The 22314-nt window shown below is 29.3% G+C and overlaps 2 protein-coding genes across 4 annotated transcripts; one reads left to right on the forward strand and one right to left on the reverse strand.

The window, feature by feature from the left end:
• Positions 1-42: 42 nt before the first annotated feature.
• Positions 43-2602, forward strand: LOC123299855 (bystin). Its single transcript, XM_044882252.1, has 5 exons — positions 43-278; positions 335-842; positions 987-1213; positions 1815-2023; positions 2310-2602. The coding sequence occupies exons 1-5, from the start codon at positions 144-146 to the stop codon at positions 2563-2565; spliced, it is 1335 nt and encodes a 444-aa protein (XP_044738187.1). The 5' UTR covers positions 43-143; the 3' UTR covers positions 2566-2602.
• A 2846-nt stretch (positions 2603-5448) lies between these two features.
• LOC123299864 (transport and Golgi organization protein 11) lies at positions 5449-7704 on the reverse strand. Of its 3 annotated transcripts, XM_044882263.1 has the most exons (5): positions 7571-7704; positions 7223-7499; positions 6947-7154; positions 5922-5963; positions 5449-5824 (listed from the first exon to the last, which is right to left on the reverse strand). In XM_044882263.1, the coding sequence occupies exons 2-5, from the start codon at positions 7473-7475 to the stop codon at positions 5578-5580; spliced, it is 750 nt and encodes a 249-aa protein (XP_044738198.1). In that variant the 5' UTR covers positions 7476-7499; positions 7571-7704; the 3' UTR covers positions 5449-5577. The 3 variants fall into 3 exon arrangements, with proteins under 3 accessions (XP_044738198.1, XP_044738206.1, XP_044738215.1); XM_044882271.1 differs by lacking the exon at positions 5922-5963 and having other exon boundaries at positions 7571-7701; XM_044882280.1 differs by lacking the exon at positions 5922-5963 and having other exon boundaries at positions 5449-5788; positions 7571-7700.
• Between the last annotated feature and the right edge of the window lie 14610 nt (positions 7705-22314).

Genomic DNA, 22314 nt, shown 5'->3' on the forward strand with positions numbered 1-22314 from the left:
GATTTTGGAGTATTGTATTCGTAGTCTATATGGGTTTAATATGTCTGTGCTTTTATCTCATCTTTTCTTTGACGTTTGTAAATATTGTAGATCACACGTGTTTTTAAAGTTAAGAACACGAAACATCTAAATTTCCCACGAAAATGGGAAAAGGTAAAAAAATAAAATCTGCAAAAAATGGCCCGAAAGTAACATTAGAACAACAAATTGAAGACGAACAGTTTGTGAAACCAAAAGATAGAGTAAAAATTCGAGAACGTCAAGATGAAGATGAAGAGGTTAGGTTTAACCAGCATTAAAGTTTTGTATTCACCTAAAAAGTTTGTTTTTTTAGTTCGTAGATTCAAAATTATCGAAGAAAATTTTATCAGCAGCAAGGAAACAAAAGCGTGAATTAGAAGATGAATTTGGACCGACACCTGCTGAAGCGTACGGTGGAGCGAAACGACAAAGAACAACGAAGTTATCAGATCCAACAGCAGATTCATCTGATAACGATGAATCCGAAGCGGAAGATACTTTAGAACCCGATTCATTTTATGAAAATATAGAAATCAATGAAGAAGATGAAAAAGCTTTGGAATTATTTATGAGTGAAAATCCTCAACCACGACGAACATTAGCTGATATTATTATGGAAAAAATTACTGAAAAACAAACAGAATTACAATCACAGTTTTCTGATGCACAATCAATGCAATTGCAAGATATTGATCCAAGAGTAAAACAAATGTATGAAGGTGTACGTGACGTGCTACGAAAATATCGTTCAGGAAAAATACCGAAAGCTTTCAAAATTGTACCAAATTTACGGAATTGGGAACAAATTTTATTTATAACAGGTATGCAGTACAATTTCTTTTTATGAAATATGCAGAAAAAGCTGTTTAGTATAAATTAGAATATAGAACAGTTTTGGAAACATAAAAATTTCATTTTAATTGGACTAAAATTGGCATTTGAATTTATAATGTTCTCTTTTTTAGATCCACCTACATGGTCAGCTGCAGCAATGTACCAAGCAACCAGAATATTTGCATCAAATTTAAAAGAAAAAATGGCTCAACGTTTTTATAATCTAGTTTTATTACCTCGAATTCGTGACGATTTAGCTGAATATAAACGATTAAATTTTCATTTATATCAAGCCTTACGTAAAGCCTTGTTTAAACCTGCTGCATTTATGAAAGGAATATTGTTACCTCTTCTTGAAGTAAGTTATATTGTCAAACCCGAATAAAATATACTTTATATAATTTATAAATAATTAAATATCATTCATATATCATTTTAAATAATTATATAGAATCGTATACAATTATAAAGGATTAAATATAAAAATGCAGTAAAACAATTTTGTTTATTGCATATTTTACATTAAAATCTTTGAAATTGTATGTATATTATAATTTCCAAAAAGTCTGTGATAAGGTGTTTATAATTAACTTAAATTTCTGATGGTTCTCAATAAATTTTACGTTTGCATATTCAGAGTTTCTAAATAAATAATATTTTAATTAATTATGATAAAAATCTCAACGTTAGAAAAGTAAAAATACTTAATCTCATTATGGCGACAGAGAATCTGAAGAAGCATTGCTTTTTCACAGACGTGATAGCCAAATTCGATAACGTTATTTGCTAAAATAAATAATTTTTCCAAAAATAATATAATTTATTGTTTATATAACATTTCAAATAGAATTTATTGCATTTAGACTCTGGTATTTAAGAGGGCCACTGCCCATCTGAGTTTCAACCCCTTGATGTATGGAGATTTATTGAATGTTAATTTTTTTAATATTATTTTCTAGAGTGGAAATTGTACATTACGTGAAGCAATTATTGTTGGTTCGGTAGTTGCACGTAATTCTATACCCATGTTGCATTCATCAGCATGTATGTTAAAAATTGCTGAAATGGATTATACTGGAGCAAATTCAATATTTTTACGAATATTTTTTGATAAAAAATACGCTTTACCATACCGAGTTGTCGATGCTGTTGTTTTTCATTTCTTAAGGTAATTTTTAAACTATACAGCGTGGGTCATTTTTAATCGATAACTAAAAAAATTTTGTGGCGAAGTAAAATTACTAAAACATTTTTCAAATAAAAAATGTTGATATCAAAGAGGAACATATTTTAGACAATTTGAATTTCATTGACTTTGATATGCAGAGTCATGTAAGTCATCGTTGGGCTCGCCTGACCTAAAAGAGTTTTCTACTTATTGATTAATATGATTCACCTTGTATATTACTTCCTGTATTGAGTGGTAATTAAAAAAATCGTGTTAATTTGTATAGATTTGAACGTGATTCTCGTGAATTACCCGTTTTGTGGCATCAAGCATTTTTAACATTTGTCCAACGATACAAGAGTGATATTTCTGAAGAACAACGTGATGCTTTGTTAGGTTTATTACGTCATCAATCACATCCTACCATAACTCCAGAGATTCGTCGAGAATTACAACATGCTAAATGTCGTGATGAGATTGTTATGGAAACAGAAGAAACAGATAATTCGTCGAATCAACTTGTAATTACTGGTGTTATGTAATAAATATTTAAATATATTATTTTTCGTTATATTTTCATTGGCTTGTAATTTTCTTTATTTTCTGGAGAGCAGTGTATCATCCATCCTAGATGACTAAAGCCTGCTTTAGAAAAAATTTCGATTTAGCTTGATTGAGACAACCTAAACATTAGCATTTTCGAGCCACAATAAAAATAGTATATTTTAGATTTACAAGAATTTGAGCAACCTGAATACCATTTGAATATTCGAACGAGACAGTTTTTTTCAGACATAATTCACGTTGGTATAGTCTCTTGACTTCCAGTCATACGGTTCTATCCGACATTACCTTAGATCATATATTTTAAATAGATGAGCCCAGCGTATACCAAATATGTATATTTTGGCTTCACAGAGTACATTAACAAAGACAAAAACACAATATTCAAACAGCTGACGGAGAAACACGTAATACCGAAGGATGGTATTCAATGCACACTTCGTATGAATTTATTTATGATTTTGATCGTATGAATTTGAATCGTATGTTATTTACTAAAACAAAAATTAATTGAAAATTAATCGCAAACATTCAGTTTTTTAATCAAGTTAAATATATTGCTTTTCAAATAAATTGAACAATCTAATATAATAATGAATATTATACATACATACATTTTTTTATAATACTAGGTACATATTATTTTTCTGAAATCGTGCAATGAAACAAAAATTTGAAAAACATTAAGTTTTTTTAAAAATACAGAATTATATTATTATATGTTAAAATTGAAAAATTATCTTATTATTAAGAGGAAGGATTTTCAAATCCTTTCATGAGTAGTTATACAGAGAGATACATTAAGTCTTTCGATTAAATCTTTAAAAAGTTATATACGATATGCACCATCATATCAGAAATTTAAGATAATACAACTTTTTAAAGATTCGTAATAAAATGGTTACCCTGGATAAATATAAATATTCAGTACTAAAATGATATTTCCTAAACATAATCTTAAAAAATTTATTCACAAACTCAAGCATGTACAAAATGAAGGAAATCATAATTTTTGATGAAGGGTTAGCTATACACAAATCTATAATGCTCATTAACAGTAACTGGTTTATTCTTACAAATATTCTAGGCATATAGTGATATTACGGTGACCAAAATCCCACTTTTCATTCGAAAATGTTCTTTCCGTACGGTACGGCTCGATACAGTGTTGAAGCTTGCGCTAATGAGAGCACGCTGTTTTATTGTTGCAACGATAAATGTTTTTTGTTGTGTCCTCCGTTCCATTGTAAAAGTTTTTTATCATCTTACCTAGACAGTTAACCCTTTTTCGGTATCTCAACGGACCCTATGGTCTAAGTGTGTCCCACCCTAGGACAGCCACTCTAACTTAACTTAACCTAACCTACCTAGACAGTTACTTTAATGTTAATTAAGAGAAATAATTTCAATTAATTAAAAATGTTTTCAAATTAATTTAATCAGAACCACTTTAATACTGATTTGATAGATTAAGATATAAAGTTTTTAGTGACTTTAGTGAGGGTTTTCTTTTCTGTTCTTCTTAAATCTATATATTTAAATGGTCTTGTATCCTTAGATTCTGGTTAATTATATTTCAAAACAAAACAAAAGAGTCTCTATAAAAACTTAATGGATTATACATTTTAAAATCAAGTAATCAAAAAATTAAAACTAAATACGCTACTCGTTATTCTATTTGGCCAATTAATAATTTTGTATTTTTTCTTATTTAAAATATTTTTAAATTAATTAACCCTCCGTTCAATGATTTTTAACAGTGATGTTAATTTTAAGTACCTGTCGTGAATTGAAAAAAAATTAGGTTTAAATAGGAATTAAAAAGGTTGGGAATAATCACATCACTAACGAAGGGTTAACAAAAAACAATATAGAAAAAAAAAATGCAATAATATTGAGTAATTATTTTTTTCCTTTAACATAATTAACAAACAACTACATTTTCAGACTAAAAAATGTTGTACAGCCAAATTTGGCTAAGTGGAAGTCCTCTAAGGTGATTATATTTTTAAGGTTCCTGCAACTATGAGAAATTAGTAGCACATTAACCATTAAAAAATCGGACTCTCATTTCTAAAGTCCTTTGAGTTAATTTACTATCAAATAAAACTACTTAATTCTAAACAGGAGAGATTATAAACCTGAGATGGCTGATTAGTTCTTCCCATAGATCTCGGGGCCTAAGGAATTTCAAAGTTGCTACAATACCTCAAGCTATCCAAACCTCGTAGTCTAGGGGAATATTTTCAATATTTAAACATAAATTTATGTTTTTAACCTGAGTTTGGAGCTTTGTCGTTTGTTTGAATTATAAACAAAATCGAGTTTATGGATTTATTTCGACTTATACAAACGCCGGTAAAGATCCTAAATGTTACTAATAAAAATTTCTCATGCTTAAAATTTTTTATTATTTCAATCTTTTCTAAAATTTTGAATTATTTAAAACAAAATTGTTTTTTATGAGGATTCAACATCGTGCCAATAGTAAAAAATTTATTCTTTAGAAAATTTTTCATAACCGAAAGCCACAATTTTGTACTTTATTTTATGCTATTTGTGTTATTTTTCTAAAATTGTTACATTTAAGTTACATAAGTTTTAATACTGAGTATGCGTAAAGTATCCGATAATTTTCTCTTTCAAAATTCTTCAGACTTTCTTTAATATCCAGAACATTTTCTTATTCATAATTTATGTGCGTAAAAGCACGAGAGATAAGGAAGAGTCAAGATGTTAATATTTAATGCTTAGGATATTTTAACTCCTAACAAAATTATAAATATATTAAATGAAACAATTAAATTTTGGGGAAAAATTAAAGTAATATTTTCAGGAAATTGCGAATAAAAGAAGCAAGATTAGTTGGTTAATCTTTATTTGGTCACCTCTACCTACAAGGGAGTTTCCGTTAAGTGGGGATTATCAACTTATGAATTGTGGTCACTTAACCAGATTTGACTGTATTTTATATTTAAAAATTAAATAACTTAAGATCGATTTAACCAAAGTAATGCTTTAAATAAAAAGTATGCTAAACCAAGTCCATAAATGAATTTCTCCTTTTGTTGTCGTTGCATTGATTCCAATTCAATGGCCATAACACGTCGATTTAATTTTGCTAATTGTTTACGTAAATGTAGTATCTCTTCGGCTGGTGTTAAACCATCCCCACCACTATGACCAATTGATGTAAATGAACTATTAACAATAGTAAAATCATCAGCATCCTGGGAACTAAATAGGAAAAAAAATAATGTCCGCGGTTAAATTTAGAATTTTGGTTGTTCGAATTTTGGTGCTTAAATATAAATAATTAACGAAAGTAATTTACCAATTTGTAGTTGTTGTACGTTTCACGGGTATCAAAGCATTGCTGCATTTTATATTTGGGAATAAGAAAAATTATCAGTTATTTTAAAATTTTCTCATTAATTTATGATAGATTAAGACAGTGTTTCCCAAAAAACAATTAAGTCATACTATTATGTTAATGAACTAATAGATCGAATGATTTTAACAGAAAAAATGAAATGGCAGACAGCAATCTACCCTTTTGTATACTCAAAATAGAGATGATTCTAAAAGGGGAATGATACGGTCGTAGATGTTATATAGCTTAGATGGTTCCTTTTCGTAACTAGTAAAAGATAGAGGAAAATTTATATTATAACGTTATCGTTTATAAAGTAACAATTTTTGTTCGAAATATTTTATAAAGAAAAACGTTCTAGTAAAAAATTGCTCCCTTCTTTTACCAGTAATAGATCATTTACGATCAGAAACTATTTTTTAATCGCCCGCATTATGATTATTCGATCTATAGTAAAATATTTCACCAGATTGTTTTAGTGGGATACAAGATTGTATTAAAGTCTGGAACCACACGAATATATCGAAAATTAGACGTCGAATACTGGGCAGGTATTCTCCAGAACTGACAGAAAAAATTATTTAAATACATTGGCTTGCATGGTGTATATGGGCATGATCAATTAAGTTGATTGAAGGGTACGCCAAATTCGTTTCGAACAAAGTTTTTAAAATTTGTATGGGAACAATAATCATATCATCAGTTTGTGAGACACAGATCAAAAGACTTTTTAGAGGAGGAAGGGGGGCAACCCTTCATTACCAACCTTTGCGTCCTTGATAAATTTCATAATAAACCTCTTTACCACAATACACAAATTCTCTTTTTGCCAGTTTCGGAGACTTCAGGTTGCACTGTGAAATTTTAAAAGAAAACTCTCATTTCTTTATGGTTTTTATATTTTCAATAAAAATTTGGGAAACACTGGTATAAATTCTTAAAATGTAAACGTTCGAAAAAAAGAATTATTGAAAAATATACGTTACCTAGGATAGCCTTTGTCTGTTGTATTAAAACGAGATCTAGGTTTAACTACAGGAACTGAAGGTTCATCATTAGGAGGATCTTTTACACTAGGATAATGGTATTTGTCTAATGTAATGACGCGGGGTGGTGTTGCCACACGGATGACACCTGGATCTCGTGGCATCACTTGATCTTCAAGTACAATCTCACGTGGTAATGTTTTAGTTCCTTCCATAATAGAAAGAAATTAATTTTTGTTAAATTTTATATTTAGAAGAATGTTGAAATAGACTTACCAACATGTTGACCTGACCCCGTCACGATTATACGCTCTGGTACTTTCATATCAAATTGTTCATCGGGTGTGGGATAATTATTATCATAATTAGACCAATGTCCTGACAATCCGTTCGCCATGTCATCATCACTGTTTGATGCAACACGAATTCGCTTAGGAACTCGCATTTTTTTGTTTATATCTTCTGTGTACATTGTGTCGCTTATATAATTTGCATCGAATCGCGCTAACGGATCTGCGTTCGACGACATATTCAAGTGTTTGGACAAATATTACTAAAAACGATTGTGAAATAAATTATATTTTTTATTTAAGAGACTTTTAGCGAAATAAAAGAGTAACTTACTATTTTTAAACGCCACTTGAGTACAAATATATTAATTAAAATTTAATATTTTTTTTAAAAACAATGACATTTATCTGAGGCTTACTTCAGATGAATGATTTTAAGAAATGTCAAGTTTTACCGACACCATAAGAATATTAAAACACACTAATAATTTTTATTTAATTAAATCGAGAAATAAAAAGATTTTTATATTTTTTAACTGATTAATTTCGAATCATGTCGAAAAGAAGATGGAAATTTAACCATAATTTAGAATGGTATAAAAAATGTCTACTCATGAAATCAGCTGATCAATGTTTATACAATCAAAAACATGCTATTTGGCAACAATCGCGTCATGACTTTAATTTAAAAATCGATATATTATTTTTGTTCGAATCAAATTTTAGATCGAAAATTAAAAACAAACCCCACCCTGTAATTTATTTTCTTTATTATAAAAACTTAAGGAAAGTATGCATTGTTGATATTAATCTGATTGCCATGGTAAAGAGTCGAAATTTACGTTTTATGATTTTTTCAATTTTTATTAAATTTCATAAAATTTAACCAAAATAAACACTATAATAAAGAATTGAAATACTTTTGATTATAGAAAAATATAGTTCCGTAATGTAATTATAGCTGCTGAATTATAAAATTAGTTTCGAATTGTGGATCTCGAGATATCGCAGCATCTCACATGGACGTAGCTAACTTTTTTGGCAAAATAGAAATTTTTGGTCTAGTCGGAGATCCATCAGAAAAATTAGGTCTGAAAATTTCAAAAACTCAACAGTATTTTTTCAAAAACACACTTGGAAGCCCAAGTTCAGGGGGATAGCAGTTGACCTCATCTATCTCCCATCGGTAAGCCTATGGCTCCTTATCAGAACGTCCATATATCAAATTTATAATCCAATGAAAAATCTAAACTTTATTTTACATTTTTCCGAAGAAGTTCTCCTTTAAAAAATCGTAAAAATTCGATTAAATTCACCCTCCCCTCCCCCAAACTTTTTCCAATTTTTGTATGGAAAGTTGAATACCTATTTTGTGTGAAAAAAGTAAAAAGTTTTCTTTTTGAATAAAAAGAAATACGTTTCGTTAAAAAAAATGGCAATTACTATTTACATTAAATCTAAATAGATGTCACTACAAGCAACAGAAAAAACGACGTTCTATTCTTTATACGTTGCTTTGTTGAAAGTTTAATTAACTACACAAATTATTAGGAACTAATTTCGAAAACTAATTAATTTTTCAATATGTAGGAAATTTTCTAATTTTCTAAAACAAATATGAATGCATGTCCTTTTAGCCTTTTAGTGGTGACGGTATTATAATGTAGTAAATATTATAAAAGTTAGCTAATTCCATTTGGGTTTCGTAGTTCGACAAATATAATCGTGAACAGATTTTTTAAAATTATATAAATTAAATTTTTTTGCAATACTGAGCACGATTGAATAATAGACAAAATTTTGATTTCTTTTAAAAAGTTAAACAATAATTTTTGATAATTTACCTCTATCGAAGCTGGGTAACATTTGTTTTAATAACTTAAATTTGGAATAAAAATATACGGTTTCCTGAAAATTTTCAATACGTTTGTTCATTATCAGAAATCATGCTGTGCTAATTGAACAGCTTACATCAATTGCGCGGTTATGCACCAATCTTTTGAAATAGTAAGTGAAACATAATTTATATGAAAAATGTAAAATAAATAAACAGGGCTGGTCCGATCTCTTGAAAATTATTAATATTTATACATATTTTGAATTTAATTATTGAAAAAAAAAATCACACGAAACCTTACTCAATTGTAATAAATTCCTGGTAAAAAGCTAAAAAAATCAAATAAAAAACGACGTCACTTTGTTATGTCACTGAAAACTAAAATCCAACCACAAAACGACGGTGTGTTTGTGTCTAGGTGGGGTTACCTTTTTGCCTGTGACAGTTTTTATGTATGCCCACGAAATATGAAATGAATTCGTTATTGAAGACTTATTTTCTTAAATGTGGGCTATGGTATGACCCGGGTCACCTACCTTGTCATCATTGGTCAAATCTATGGTCGCATAGGAGAAAAAAAAATAAACCTCTTAGACAATATGTTGAATTTAAGCCTTGTATACATGAAGCCAGTGATTTAATACAGAAAACTAAGCTAATCCCGAGCATAATCTTTAACATAAATAATTTCTGGAGGTAAAGATAGGATGAAGGAAGTTACGAAAAGTAGTAACCATTAAAGCGCAAAAAATATTGAAAATTCGTTTATTTGACAGTTGACACATTGAAAATCAATTGCTTCAACCCTGAAAAATTTATTGATAATACTGTTTACTTTCAGTAAAATAAATAAACGCCTTCATACCCTCACTCTCTCATTCGAAATTGTAAAGTGCATTACCTCCATGTTATGCACATAATCTAGTATATGCCACTATATACTAGTTGACCGTGAGACTATAATAAAACGATATTTTGATGAGTCATTTTGTCTGTTATTTGTAGGCTTGATAAAGCAGAGTGTTTGCGTATCCACCTTTTGCGTAAAACTTACGGCTGGGCCAAGGATATATTCAAAACGTTAAAGCGGTATTCTGGTCAAGAAATTTGAAAAAAATAGATTTTTTTCTTCATATTTTCAAAGGTTAGACCCTAAAGAATATATTCTTAAGATAGGTACAGTGAATTTTCTGGGAACGAAATTCGATTTGATCGCTCTGAACTGCGAGCTTCTGATGCTTCAAAAGAAGGCAGAATAGCTCGGTGAGCAAAAACAACTTTACAAGACATATGAATCAGTCCATTAATCTAAAAAGAGTAATATTATTATCCAAGTTACTCTGCCGAAATTGTCTCTCAAACTAAAAACGCGTTTTTCTCGAAACTATATTTTTCGAAGTGATTGACATGATATCTCAAGTTCTACAAGAACGATTTTTTTGAAACTTGGTGGGAATCTTCATTATAAATCTCACTATAGCCTGTGCCTTGGATTTAAAAAAATTTGTAAAATAAAAAAGGGCTAAAAATAATTTTTTTAATGTCTACGCCATTATGTGATTTTCTTTTGGTTAAGGTCTAGACCTGCACCGTTTTTTTTGCCGCGCCCTAATTCATCGGCCTGTAATTCGGAGAAATTTTTTTTTGGTTAACTTGTCGTTATTAAATCTTTAAAATGGCTAACCAAAAAAAGATCATGGAAATGTGGCTTCATTATGGGCACATGATCTATAATGCTAGTAGTATGTGAGTATGTGACAATGACGCTGAGGATGGCGATGATGGTTGTGACACCAGGGGGTATTATATTGCATATAGAGTCAGTCACACATTTATGTCAATTTGGTCATAAGTGAATTGTCATTTATTTTTATTGATCTTTATTGAAAACTTAAATGATTGTATGTATATTGAAAACCATGTTTTCAATATACAATTTATTTATATTATATGTTATTTTATATATTATATAAAACTAATAAAAAAATATATACGAATATAAAAAAAAAACGTTCATATGTGCGCTTTGATATAAGGATGTTAGTACCTTCAATTTTTTTTTATATTAATTATGTGAGATTACTTCGTTTACATGCAAAGTTATTGGACTTGTTCACTTCAATTTTCCTCTACATGAATTGTTGAAATAAATTTCGATTAGAGAACTTGCATTAATTTTTTTTGATCACTGAGAAGAATGACCCAAAATTAGTGGGTTTCAAAAAAATTCCAATAAGATCGGATCAAATTTGCCTGTGTTATAAAAAAAAAGCGAATTTTTTAACTTGATGACGTCACCAGAATCCAAAAAGTTTCATTTTGCTCTATCACATCCAAATTTTATCCAATTTTGATAAACCAAGTATGTAATCCTACTAAATTTGGGTCATACTTTTCAAATTTGACATCATAATTAACCTAGCTCTAATAGGTTTTTAGAATGTGCAGTCCTGGTCTCGGAAATAAGCACATGAGTGATAGCTAGTGAACAACTGACATCACAGTTGAAAAGAATGACACAAATTTAGTGGGATTCAAAAAAAATTCCAATAAGATCGGATCAAATTTGCCTGTGTTATAAAAAAAAGCGAATTTTTTAACTTGATGACGTCACCAGAATCCAAAAAATTTCATTTTGCTCTATCACATCCATATTTTATCCAATTTTGATAAACCAAGTATGTAATTCTACTAAATTTGGGTCATACTTTTCAAATTTGTAATCAAAATTAAGCTAGCTCTAATAGGTTTTAAGAATGTTCAGTCCTGGTCCCGGAAATAAGCACATGAGTGATAGCTAGTGAAAAACTGACATCACAGCTGAAAAGAATGACCCAAAGTTAGTGGGTTTCAAAAAAAATTCCAATAAGATTGGATCAAATTTGCCTGTGTTATAAAAGACATCGAAATTTTTAACTTGGTGACGTCACCAGAATCCAAAAAATTTAATTTTGCTCTATCACATCCAAATTTTATCCAATTTTGATAAACCAAGTATGTAATTCTACTAAAGTGTCATATTTTTCAAATTTAGGATCAAAATTAACCTAGCTCTAATCCTCTAATAGATTTTAAGAATGTAGATTCCTGGTCCAGCGAAGAAGCATGCGAGTGATAACTAGTGAAAAACTGACATCACAGCTAAAAGAATAATAAAAATTTCACTACAATAGGTGTAAGACTATGACTTAGACTGATGTAGGTAAAATTTGAACTGAATGCACTAATTAACTAAAAGTTCATCTATGTCATCTGGATAATAATCTATAATATCATTTTAACTTCCTAGATCTACGTGTTCCAGGGGTTCTGTACTGCATCCCAAAATGCCCTTAAGTAGACCCGTCTCTGGTAAGAAGGGTAAAAATATCCTTTTTTACATGTCCACGATAAAACCGTTTATTATCCTGAACTGTGCTGATCCATAACCGCTTCAAAAAAATTACATTCACATAAAAAGAAACATAATATTGGATATGATATGCGACCTTTAACGTTATCCTTAAAGATTAGAAGGACTGATATATTTTTGATACCCATACATATTGCACAGGTGTTTTTATTATCATGTATACAAGAGGATTCATAATATTCTCCCATAAATAAGATAAATGATATCTAAAACGATCAATAAACAACAAAGTGTGTAAATTTCTAAGAAATAGGTATAATTTTTTATACAAAAATATGCCAAACTAGACATTTCGGCGCTGTATTTTTAAGTTAAAACTATAAACATACTTCAGAAATCATTATGAATATTTTTAGTGGTACAATAGAAAAAGAACAAAAAAAGGACGATTCTGGTCAAAAATATAAAAAAAAAATCACATAAAAATTGATGTTATTTTTTCTTTTTGAGATATTCTTGTGAAAAAAAAAAATGGTTTTTATTGTTTGTCTTAAATGATTAATTATTGTTTTTAGAACACAGAGAACTTGTCATATTTCTCTTTATAAGTATTAAAATATTATATTTTATTAGTTTATCTACCAAAAAAAAAAATTATGGTTCTCAAGCATTTAAATGTTCACATCAAGAAAAAAATGACTAAAGAACAAAAAATGTTAATGGTTTTACTATATTATTTCTTTTTTCTTTTGTTGGAAAAATTTAATTGATTTTATTAAAAATATTGTTTAATTTAATTAAGGAAATGGTTAAAGATTCTTTGAATAGTTAAAAATAGTTTAAATACCATGCATGTTACCTATGTAATATGCAAGGTATATTAAGTTTAGTCCCAAGTTTGTAACGCTTAAAAATATTGATGCTAAGAACAAAATTTTGGTATAGGTGTTCATACAATCACCTAATTAGTTGATTTCCGGTTGTACGTCCGTCCGTCCGTCCGTTCGTCTGTCAACTCGATAACTCAAAAACGAAAAAATATATCAAGCTGAAATTTTTACAGCGTACTCAGGACGTAATAAGTGAGGTAGAGTTCGCCAATGAGCAACATAGGTCAATTGGGTCTTGGATTAGAGATAGAACAAAAGTTTACAAAATGTTCTTTATTCAAAAATAAACAACATTTGTTTGAAACATTTTTTCGTAAACATCAGTGTTTACCCGTGAGAGCGCAAATTATGCACAAAATGTATAGTATGTATTATATGGAAATATCAGTTATATATGTGGGACATGTATGTGTGTGTAATGTGACAATGTGATCAACACTGTCTATGCATGGTATTTCAACAATTAACTCAGTCCATTCCAATCTCTGTTTACGGCCGCGAGGGCGCAAATTAGGACAAAATTTTGGTGTCCATTTTCTACATAAATTATGAAAGATGAAGCGAGGTAGATGAAAATTTGCAGGTTGCTTAAAGTAGAATTCTAGAAAAAACTTGAAAAAATTTATGGTTAAGTTCGTAAGCCGTGTCATATAGGAAAAGATAGAGAATACGCCTTAATAATTAACAGGATGCACTAACTTTCCAGCTAACACAACAATTTTACTGAATTTATTAACCATAAATCATTTTCCAAATAATTTAATTTTTTAGCGGTTAATTTCAGTTTATAGGTGTTTACAAAAACACGCTCGGTTGACTTTGTAGCCTGTTTAAGTTTTGGTGGAAGCGATGAATACCTATACTTGTTATGAGTACTAATTTTTTGAAATGAGCAATTAATATTTTTATTCATTTAGAGATCTTTTCAGTCTTCAAGAAAAAAAATCGACATTTTTAGGGTTGTTTTTTGAAAAAAAAAATTTTATTAATATATAGCAAAATTGATTTTCATATATGTATAAAGTTAAGCCTTGGGAGTTCTTGGACATTTTTTTCCCATAACAAAAATTCGATTAAACTGTACTTACAACCTAGAAATTTATTCATAATAAAGAGTATATAACTTATTTAAACACAGATGAAGGGTAAGAAAACGTTCCTACCCAGTGCAGTGATGATATAATAATTAAATTAACACTAGCTCAAAGCACCCCCTCATATAATAATAATATTTTATTTATTTATATTTATTAATGCATCCCTATAGAAAACAATAATCCATTTCATTATATCCAGGGTATTGTAACACCACACTCTTATAAGGACAAGAACCAGGTGTAGTATTTGAGAGTCGTGCACAAAAGGCTGAAAAAATGAAGTTTTGTCAAAGTCGTGTCTAATGACTTTTATCTCCATGAAAATTTTCCTAGTGAATGATTTCTGTTTTGGAATATTCTTAAAATTGATAAACGGTCATTAAGGCCGATATTAAATGAAAAAATTCTAAAATTTGTTATGTCCGACAACAGTGTTCTTATGTAATTTTTATGACAGCTGCAAATATTGTTAGTATTTTGTTTTGCAATTTTACAAAATTTTACGAAAATTTTTAAAGTAAGATTAAGGTAGTACAATCGTTACAGTCAAGTCTATAAAAACAAGCTTTTATATTTGTGGACTATTTGTGACAACAGTGTATAATACTATGACATTGTATCTATACATACATACAATGTATATTTATTCGTTGTGTGCGTAGTCATGTTAGGGACAATAAAAACGATGCTAGCACTTCCAGTGAAAAATTTTGGCGATAAAGGAGGCTGTTATGACTAATATGCAATTCTTTACATGTTAATGTTATAGAAAATGTCAAACTAAATTGTTGAAAAACACTAATTAATTAAGTTTAATGCATTAAAAATTGTTGAAATAAGTAAATTATCATAATTATTTATTTAAATTTGTGAGAAAATAATATTAAATTTTCAATGTAAGTCATAAATGCAATCCATACAATTATACATGCTTCCATACAATTCTATAATTAAAGTATTGTATCGTTACCATGGAAACGCCTGCAATAAAACTCACGCACGGTTCGAATAAGTTGTTTTATCAGGCTAGAACCGTTTTTTTGGAACCAAAAAATTCGTCATATAGATTAATGTTTCAATACATGACACTCAATAAAGTCGACAATGAAAATTTACTACTTTAAGGTAAGTAACGGGCATCTCAGTCTTTCGAATGACTTTTGCAAAAATTTTTTTAGTGGAAAAAGTTGTTGGATGTAATGGTTGCCAAGTAGCTACTGCGCTTGGGGCCCTTGACCTGAAAATGATGTAATAACATACATATTTTCATGTCTAATTTTTAATAAAATTAGATAGATCACTAAATAAATACCAACCTAACCGACCAAATAACACAAAAATATGTCTTTGTGTGTTTGTTCGATTTAATTTTCTCGAGTTTATTTAATTTAAAATACATTTGAAAATTGTTTTATACTGTTCGTTTTTTTGGGGTTATATTTATTAATAAGTTTATATTACTGTATGTTCATTATAATGGATACAGAAGAACTTCGTTAAAAGTTAACTTGATTGCGACAATAGCGCTGTAGAAGTTTGGATGAAAAAAAATCTCTCTGAACTAAAATTACGTTTTATAACAAATTATGCAGGATAAGTTCCATCGGAAGAACCGATGGTCCATTTAGGATTTTATTTATAGATTTTACTCAGGTTTTCTTGCAAAATACATTTGAAAAATCGAAAATTCGCGGAATTCTGGAGTATAAAAGGAGGAATGTTGACTCAAGAGAGAACCTCGCAATTTTGAAAATTCTCAGTTTCATTCCCAACAAATTAACGATACCTTATTAGTTTGTGATAATCCATTCGGGAAACAGAAAATGAAAGGCGCAAACTTGTTCGGAGGAGCATCAAGAAGAAGAAAATGTTTCAAAGGCTGAAATGTAGGCATGTTTCAAGTATCATCCAATTTAATACAGGAGCTAGTATTATCTCTACTAACCCTTGGAATGAATTTGCAAGAAAATCTGATGTGATTGAAGGAAATGGTAATAAACTTATAATTTACGTAGCGTTTTATGCCTTCGATTCCAAGCGTATACTCTCTAATTTTTACGGTCTACATAGCATATAACTTCTGCCGATTTTACGATCTCGGCACTGGAAAAAGCTTCTAAGGTTTCACTTGAAATCGACCACAGAAGTCTAATGGTCACTAGAAACTAAAAAATGTGTCACTAATTGTGATCTTTTGGTCTTAGATTGCAGATGTTGTGTCTCTACGGTCCACACAAGTTAATGTTTTTGCAAGTTTTAACACCCTTTGACGGCTTGTTCATTAATATATCATCAGATTTCACGAATTCGTTTTTACCTCAAAATTTTTTAATTTCTAAAACGATATAAGTAAAATTGATGATTCTTTATAGTGACATTTTTTTCGTGTGTTGTTTTAGCGGTATTTTTACCTTTTTTTCTTATTATAAAAAAGGACATTTTTACTAATATAATAGATCACACAAAAGACACTCCCATTTTTTTAAACAAAAATCTATTTATTAAAAATAATATCAACCCTTAGTTTTTGTTATATATGGGTAGGTGTGCCATTTGTATTTATATAAAAAAAAATTCTATATTTGTTTTTTTTTTTTTTTTGTCTTTTATTTTTGATACTTACACACACAGGGTTCGCTAATAATTTTTGATTTATGTCAATTAAATTTTACATTAAATATATTCTTAAAGTAAAGTTATTTACAGTGTGTGTAAAAAATACACGTTTTCTTAATTATCTACAGAGTGTGTAAATAAAATAAAGTTCGAAAACTTAAACCCCGAAAATTACAGAATCACGGTCTTAAAAGTATGAAAACAAGAAAATATTTTCATCTGAAATTGTTTTGATAAGTAAAATCGTCATTACAGTATTCCGGAAAAGAGGTCCCTCGACTGTAATAACGATTTTACTTATCAAAACAATTTGAGATTTAAATATTTTCTTGTTTTCATACTTTTAAGACCGCGATTCTGTAATTGTCGGGGTTTTAGTTTGCGAACTTTATTTTATTTAAAACCATTTTGGGGCTCTAATTTCGTGAGAAAGTATAACAACATATATATATTTGAAAAGAGCTATTATTATAGCTTTATTCCCTCTAGAGAGCACCGTATTCAATTTGAAGTGACGGTACAGCCTATAACCAGCGGGCGATCAAGACGCTTCTAACGATACCCTATTTGTCAAATTATGATAAGTAGTTTAGAAGCTCCCCATTGTAGAGGTAGTCGGGCTAAAAAATTACTTACTATTTACAAATATTTTTAGGGTTTCCTGACATGTCGCTGAATTTTTTTAACCCCCTAACCAAAAAAGGGGTATTAGTTTGACCGCTATGTGTGTGTGTCTGTCTGTCTGTCTGGGGCTTCGTAGTGCCTGCCTCAGCGGATGAATTGTATTTCATTTTTTTTGTTTCGATTGAAAGGTAATTTAATGGAGAGTGCTATGTTTCAAGTGCGAATTTAGGGTTGCGTACCCGAAAGAACTAAAAATTGGCGATGCTCCTCAAAATCGGTTCAGTTTGGAAAAGACTCCCGAAAAAAAGGAAATTTAATGGAGAGTGTTCTTAGATATGTTTCAAGAGCGAGTTTAGGGTTTCGTACCCGAAAAATTTGTCGGGTGTTTTTTAAATTTTGTAATTTTTACTAGTCGTAGAATTTCAATTCCTTTACATTTCCAGATTTTCCAGTAATGTTACCACCACCATGATATCTGGTAAGATTAGAATTTGCTAATCTAAATTTTTGAGGATTTTGATCAGTGAATTTGATGCTCCAGTTAAATTCCTAGAAAACATCTTATTAGTTTTAGAATTCAAAGTGGATACCTACACATTTTTTGATCGATGATTTTATAAGCTGACAAAAAATGGTTATAGCCAACAAAAACTTTATGAAAAGAATAAAATTTTTTTTTATAATATGTATTTCTTATAATCAAATGACAATCAAGTCAGTCACATTCTTTTGGGTATTTTTGAGATGGCGTTATGATATTCACTTTTGACAGTTTTATATATCGTGTTTCTAAGAAGTGTGCCTTGCCTTCGCTTTATCCTATGTATATGATTGAGTTAGTTAAACAGGTATCACTGATTCTAATCTAATTATTTAGATTTTGTAAAGACTTTTTATTTATTTGTGTATTAAAAATGAGTTAAGACTTTCAATGAATTTCGTAAAATAATTAAAATGCAATTTTTATTTTCGCGTTAAAGACCACCAACGAAATTTATTTGATTTCTGTATAAATATTAATCTCTAATCGATATCTCAAATCTTTTTTAAAACTATTGAAAAGATTATAGTTCTTTTTTTATACCAATATTTATGTTTTATTTTTTAATTCATGTTACAAAAAAATTCAAGGACTGCAAATATGGCTACCAACTCTCTGATTTTGGACCGGAGTCTCCGGCTTTCGAGGTGTACTTTGGCCTCAGAATTTAAACTTTTGTTCTATCTCTAACGGTTTACAAAATGGGTCCTATGGACCCAAGACTCAATTGACCTATATTGCTCATTGACGAACTCGACCTCACTTGTTACGTCTTGAGTACGCTGTAAAAATTTCAGCTTGGTATCTTTTTTCGTATTTGAGTTACCGTGTTGACAGACGGACAACTGAAAATGGACTAATGAGGTGATTTTATGAACACGTATACCAAAATTTTGTTGGTAGCATCAATATTTTTAAGCGTTACAAACTTGGGAATAAACTTAGTATACCTTGTATATATTACATATATACATGGTATAAAATAGTTATAGAATTATTTTATTATAAGCAGTTTATTTTCATATCAAATCGTTTTAACAGAAAGATAAGTTTCTGTTTTTTATTTGATAATTAATTTCTGATTGCCAAAAAATGAGTAATTTTTTTACTCAGAGCGGTTTTAAAAAAATATTTAATTTAAAGAACTCATGGCGAAGTTAAGTGGGCCTTACGAGGTTCCGGCACTATTGATAAATGGTAAGTAATCAGGTGGTCTAAATTGGAACTACTGAAAAAGTGACCCATTTCCTGTCTAATAGTAAAAATTTTTGTCGCCAATTGGCGAGATATACCTGATTTGAATTTGAATATTTTTATTGCCCTTAAAAATAGTACAAGTATTTCCATCTGATAGTCGAGATTGTAACTACTGAACTCGGGTCTTCTTCGGATTTTAATTAGTACGAGTTATTATCGACAGTTGGCAAGTTGCAACTCCGAATTATTAAGAGATACAAAGTGAAATGGACCGCCTCGGCCAATTCCTAATTCAATACAAGAGTGAAAATTGAAAAATAAACACTTACTCGAAGTTTTTGTGAGCTAGTAAAGTACGCCACCTGTGCTTTGACCCACCAGACGCCACTCCCATTTTCAAACTAATTCATACGTATATCTACTTTTTGCATTTCTTTTTTCCTTTTACTTCTTTTAGAAATAATTTTTGTAGCCTAGATCCCAATTCTTGTCATTTTTTCACTGATTTATATAATTTAATCAAAATAATAAACTAAACAAATTGTAATCATCATTATTTTAATATTTGTACATAAATTTCAATTAATTAACTTATGTCACTTTTTACAATACCCGAACAAAGTAAATGCGTATAAATGCATTATTTTATTTGATAAAAAGATTAAAAAGTGAAAATAAAAACATTAAAGTCTTTAATATATGGTATATGTGATCAAAGCTTTTGGATTACAATTTTAAAATTAACACAAAGTTTAGTTTATCAGGGTGACTATAGCAACAAAGTTTTAATAGTGATACAAAAGGTAGCGAAAAATAGTGTAAGATAAAAGTTGGGGAACTTTTAATAAAATCAAAATTAAATTTAATGATTGAATGAATGTGCATCATAGTTCTATTAAAAAAACTTTGTCTATTATGTGCTTTTAATATGTGTGTATGCATGCTTCTTGGTTTAGATTGATTTAATTTTGTGTATTGAGTTAAAATTTAGTGTTGAAAAAACATGCATTTTTTTTGGTAGGAATGAAAAAAATTAACGAGAAATTCGAAAATTCTTGTAACTATCTGTATGTTTATAAATAACTTATGTTTTATTCTGTTGTATGAGTTATATTATTGTAGAGTTTCATTTAAATCCATTCAGCAGTTTTTGCGTGAAAGCATATTAACAGACACACAAACAAAATATCACTTTCGCGTTTATAACATATAGGGATTAGGCTGATAGAATTCTACTCACAAAGTTTACGAATCGATAGATAGTGCAGAAGCATAAAACAGTTTTTGTATTAGTTTTTCTATTTGATTTGACTAACATTAAAAAATTTGTCTGTTAAAATAAATGGTGGAAGAATCGGGAAAAAAGCTAATGTCAATGTTTCTAACTCGTCTGTTCGGATATATGATATTTTTATGTTGTAAGCACTATGCAAATTTGAGCATGAGCTGTTACTGCATTGGGATATTTGAAAGTACTATTTTCAGTATTTTGTGGAAACATAAAATCAAGTACATCGAAAAATATGTTTTATTTCTCTAATTCGTAGTTTTCTGAAAAATTGTAGGTAGACTATACTTCAAATATCTGTAACTTAGAAACTATGGCCAAATACGTGCCTGTTTTCGAAGTATCATAATATTTAAAGTACATTGATAATATACATGGATAATATATTTGATATTGTTTTCTTTATAATACTTATTTAGTAGGATTTAATATGTGTGTTTATATATATATTCAATATTCACCCTTTTTGTTTGTATTACATTTGACATTGACGCCAGACAATTGTGTGCGACTGTCGACGTCGACGTTTATCGTTTGTTATTTGTTTGGTGGTGGTCGACTTTAGTTGTGGTGTTGGTGTTCTTTGGTGGTGCTAACTTGCTTCATTATTATGATAACTATTATATAAACTAACTTTAGATATAATTTCTATATTTACTTATATACTTACTAGAGTGATACTCACCCGCTTCGCTGGGTTTAAAAATAAAGATTGATAAAGATTGCTCTCCCTTATCCCCTTTCTATGGCACTCGAAATAATGGTAAGGATTGTTTTACACAGGTAAAATATATGTATGGTTTTCAATTTTTAAATATATAATAGTCGTAATTATTCAATGAGTATATTAGAAAAGATGGCCGTGAAATATTTTATATTGATTATTTTCACAGAAATCTGTAATTTATGATAATGTCAAATGACTACTTTTACAGAAATCTGTAATTTATGGTTAATTAAATCAAATTAAATTAATTTTTATTCTTTTTTTTTTTATTAATATATCTTATCTCGCATTTATAATATATAGAGATATACTTGTACTCGCGGAAACAAAACACTAAAATAAGTCAAAGTTGACCTAAATTGATTTAAAAGAAATTAGACCGTAAATACTAAATTCACAATTCAGGGTCCAGGATACCTCGGAGACAATTCTGTCGCGATATTCGTGTTCAGCGACCTCAAAAACCCTTCGAGAACAAATTTGGAATTATTTTTACCACTATTAACCGAATTGTGAATTTAGTATTTACGGTCAATTTAAATTACAAATGCAAGACTAAAAAAGGCATGTATATAAAATATGGTGGAAGCGATGGGAAAATCAGGATGCCATTTACCTTACCACGTACTGTTATCTAATCTAAACGCGTTTAAAATATTTCAGCTCAATCGGTTGAGGATAATTGCTTCAAAATTGAGTTGCAAGATTCCACCTGGACAAACATACATTGCAAGTTATATAAAAGCTTGTAAAAACATGGCAATAACATGGTAAAAACCTGTTGCTTTATTTAGAGATACAAACAGGATTTGCATATCGCGATTCCGATGGTTTCAACTAAGTTTAATTCGTTTGTATCTTTGAGCAAATATAATTTTTTTCTAGCTCAGGCTTTCTAAGGGTCTTTCT

This window comes from Chrysoperla carnea, chromosome 1 (genome assembly GCF_905475395.1).
Source record: "Chrysoperla carnea chromosome 1, inChrCarn1.1, whole genome shotgun sequence".
In the NCBI taxonomy this organism is placed as follows: Eukaryota; Metazoa; Arthropoda; class Insecta; order Neuroptera; family Chrysopidae; genus Chrysoperla; species Chrysoperla carnea.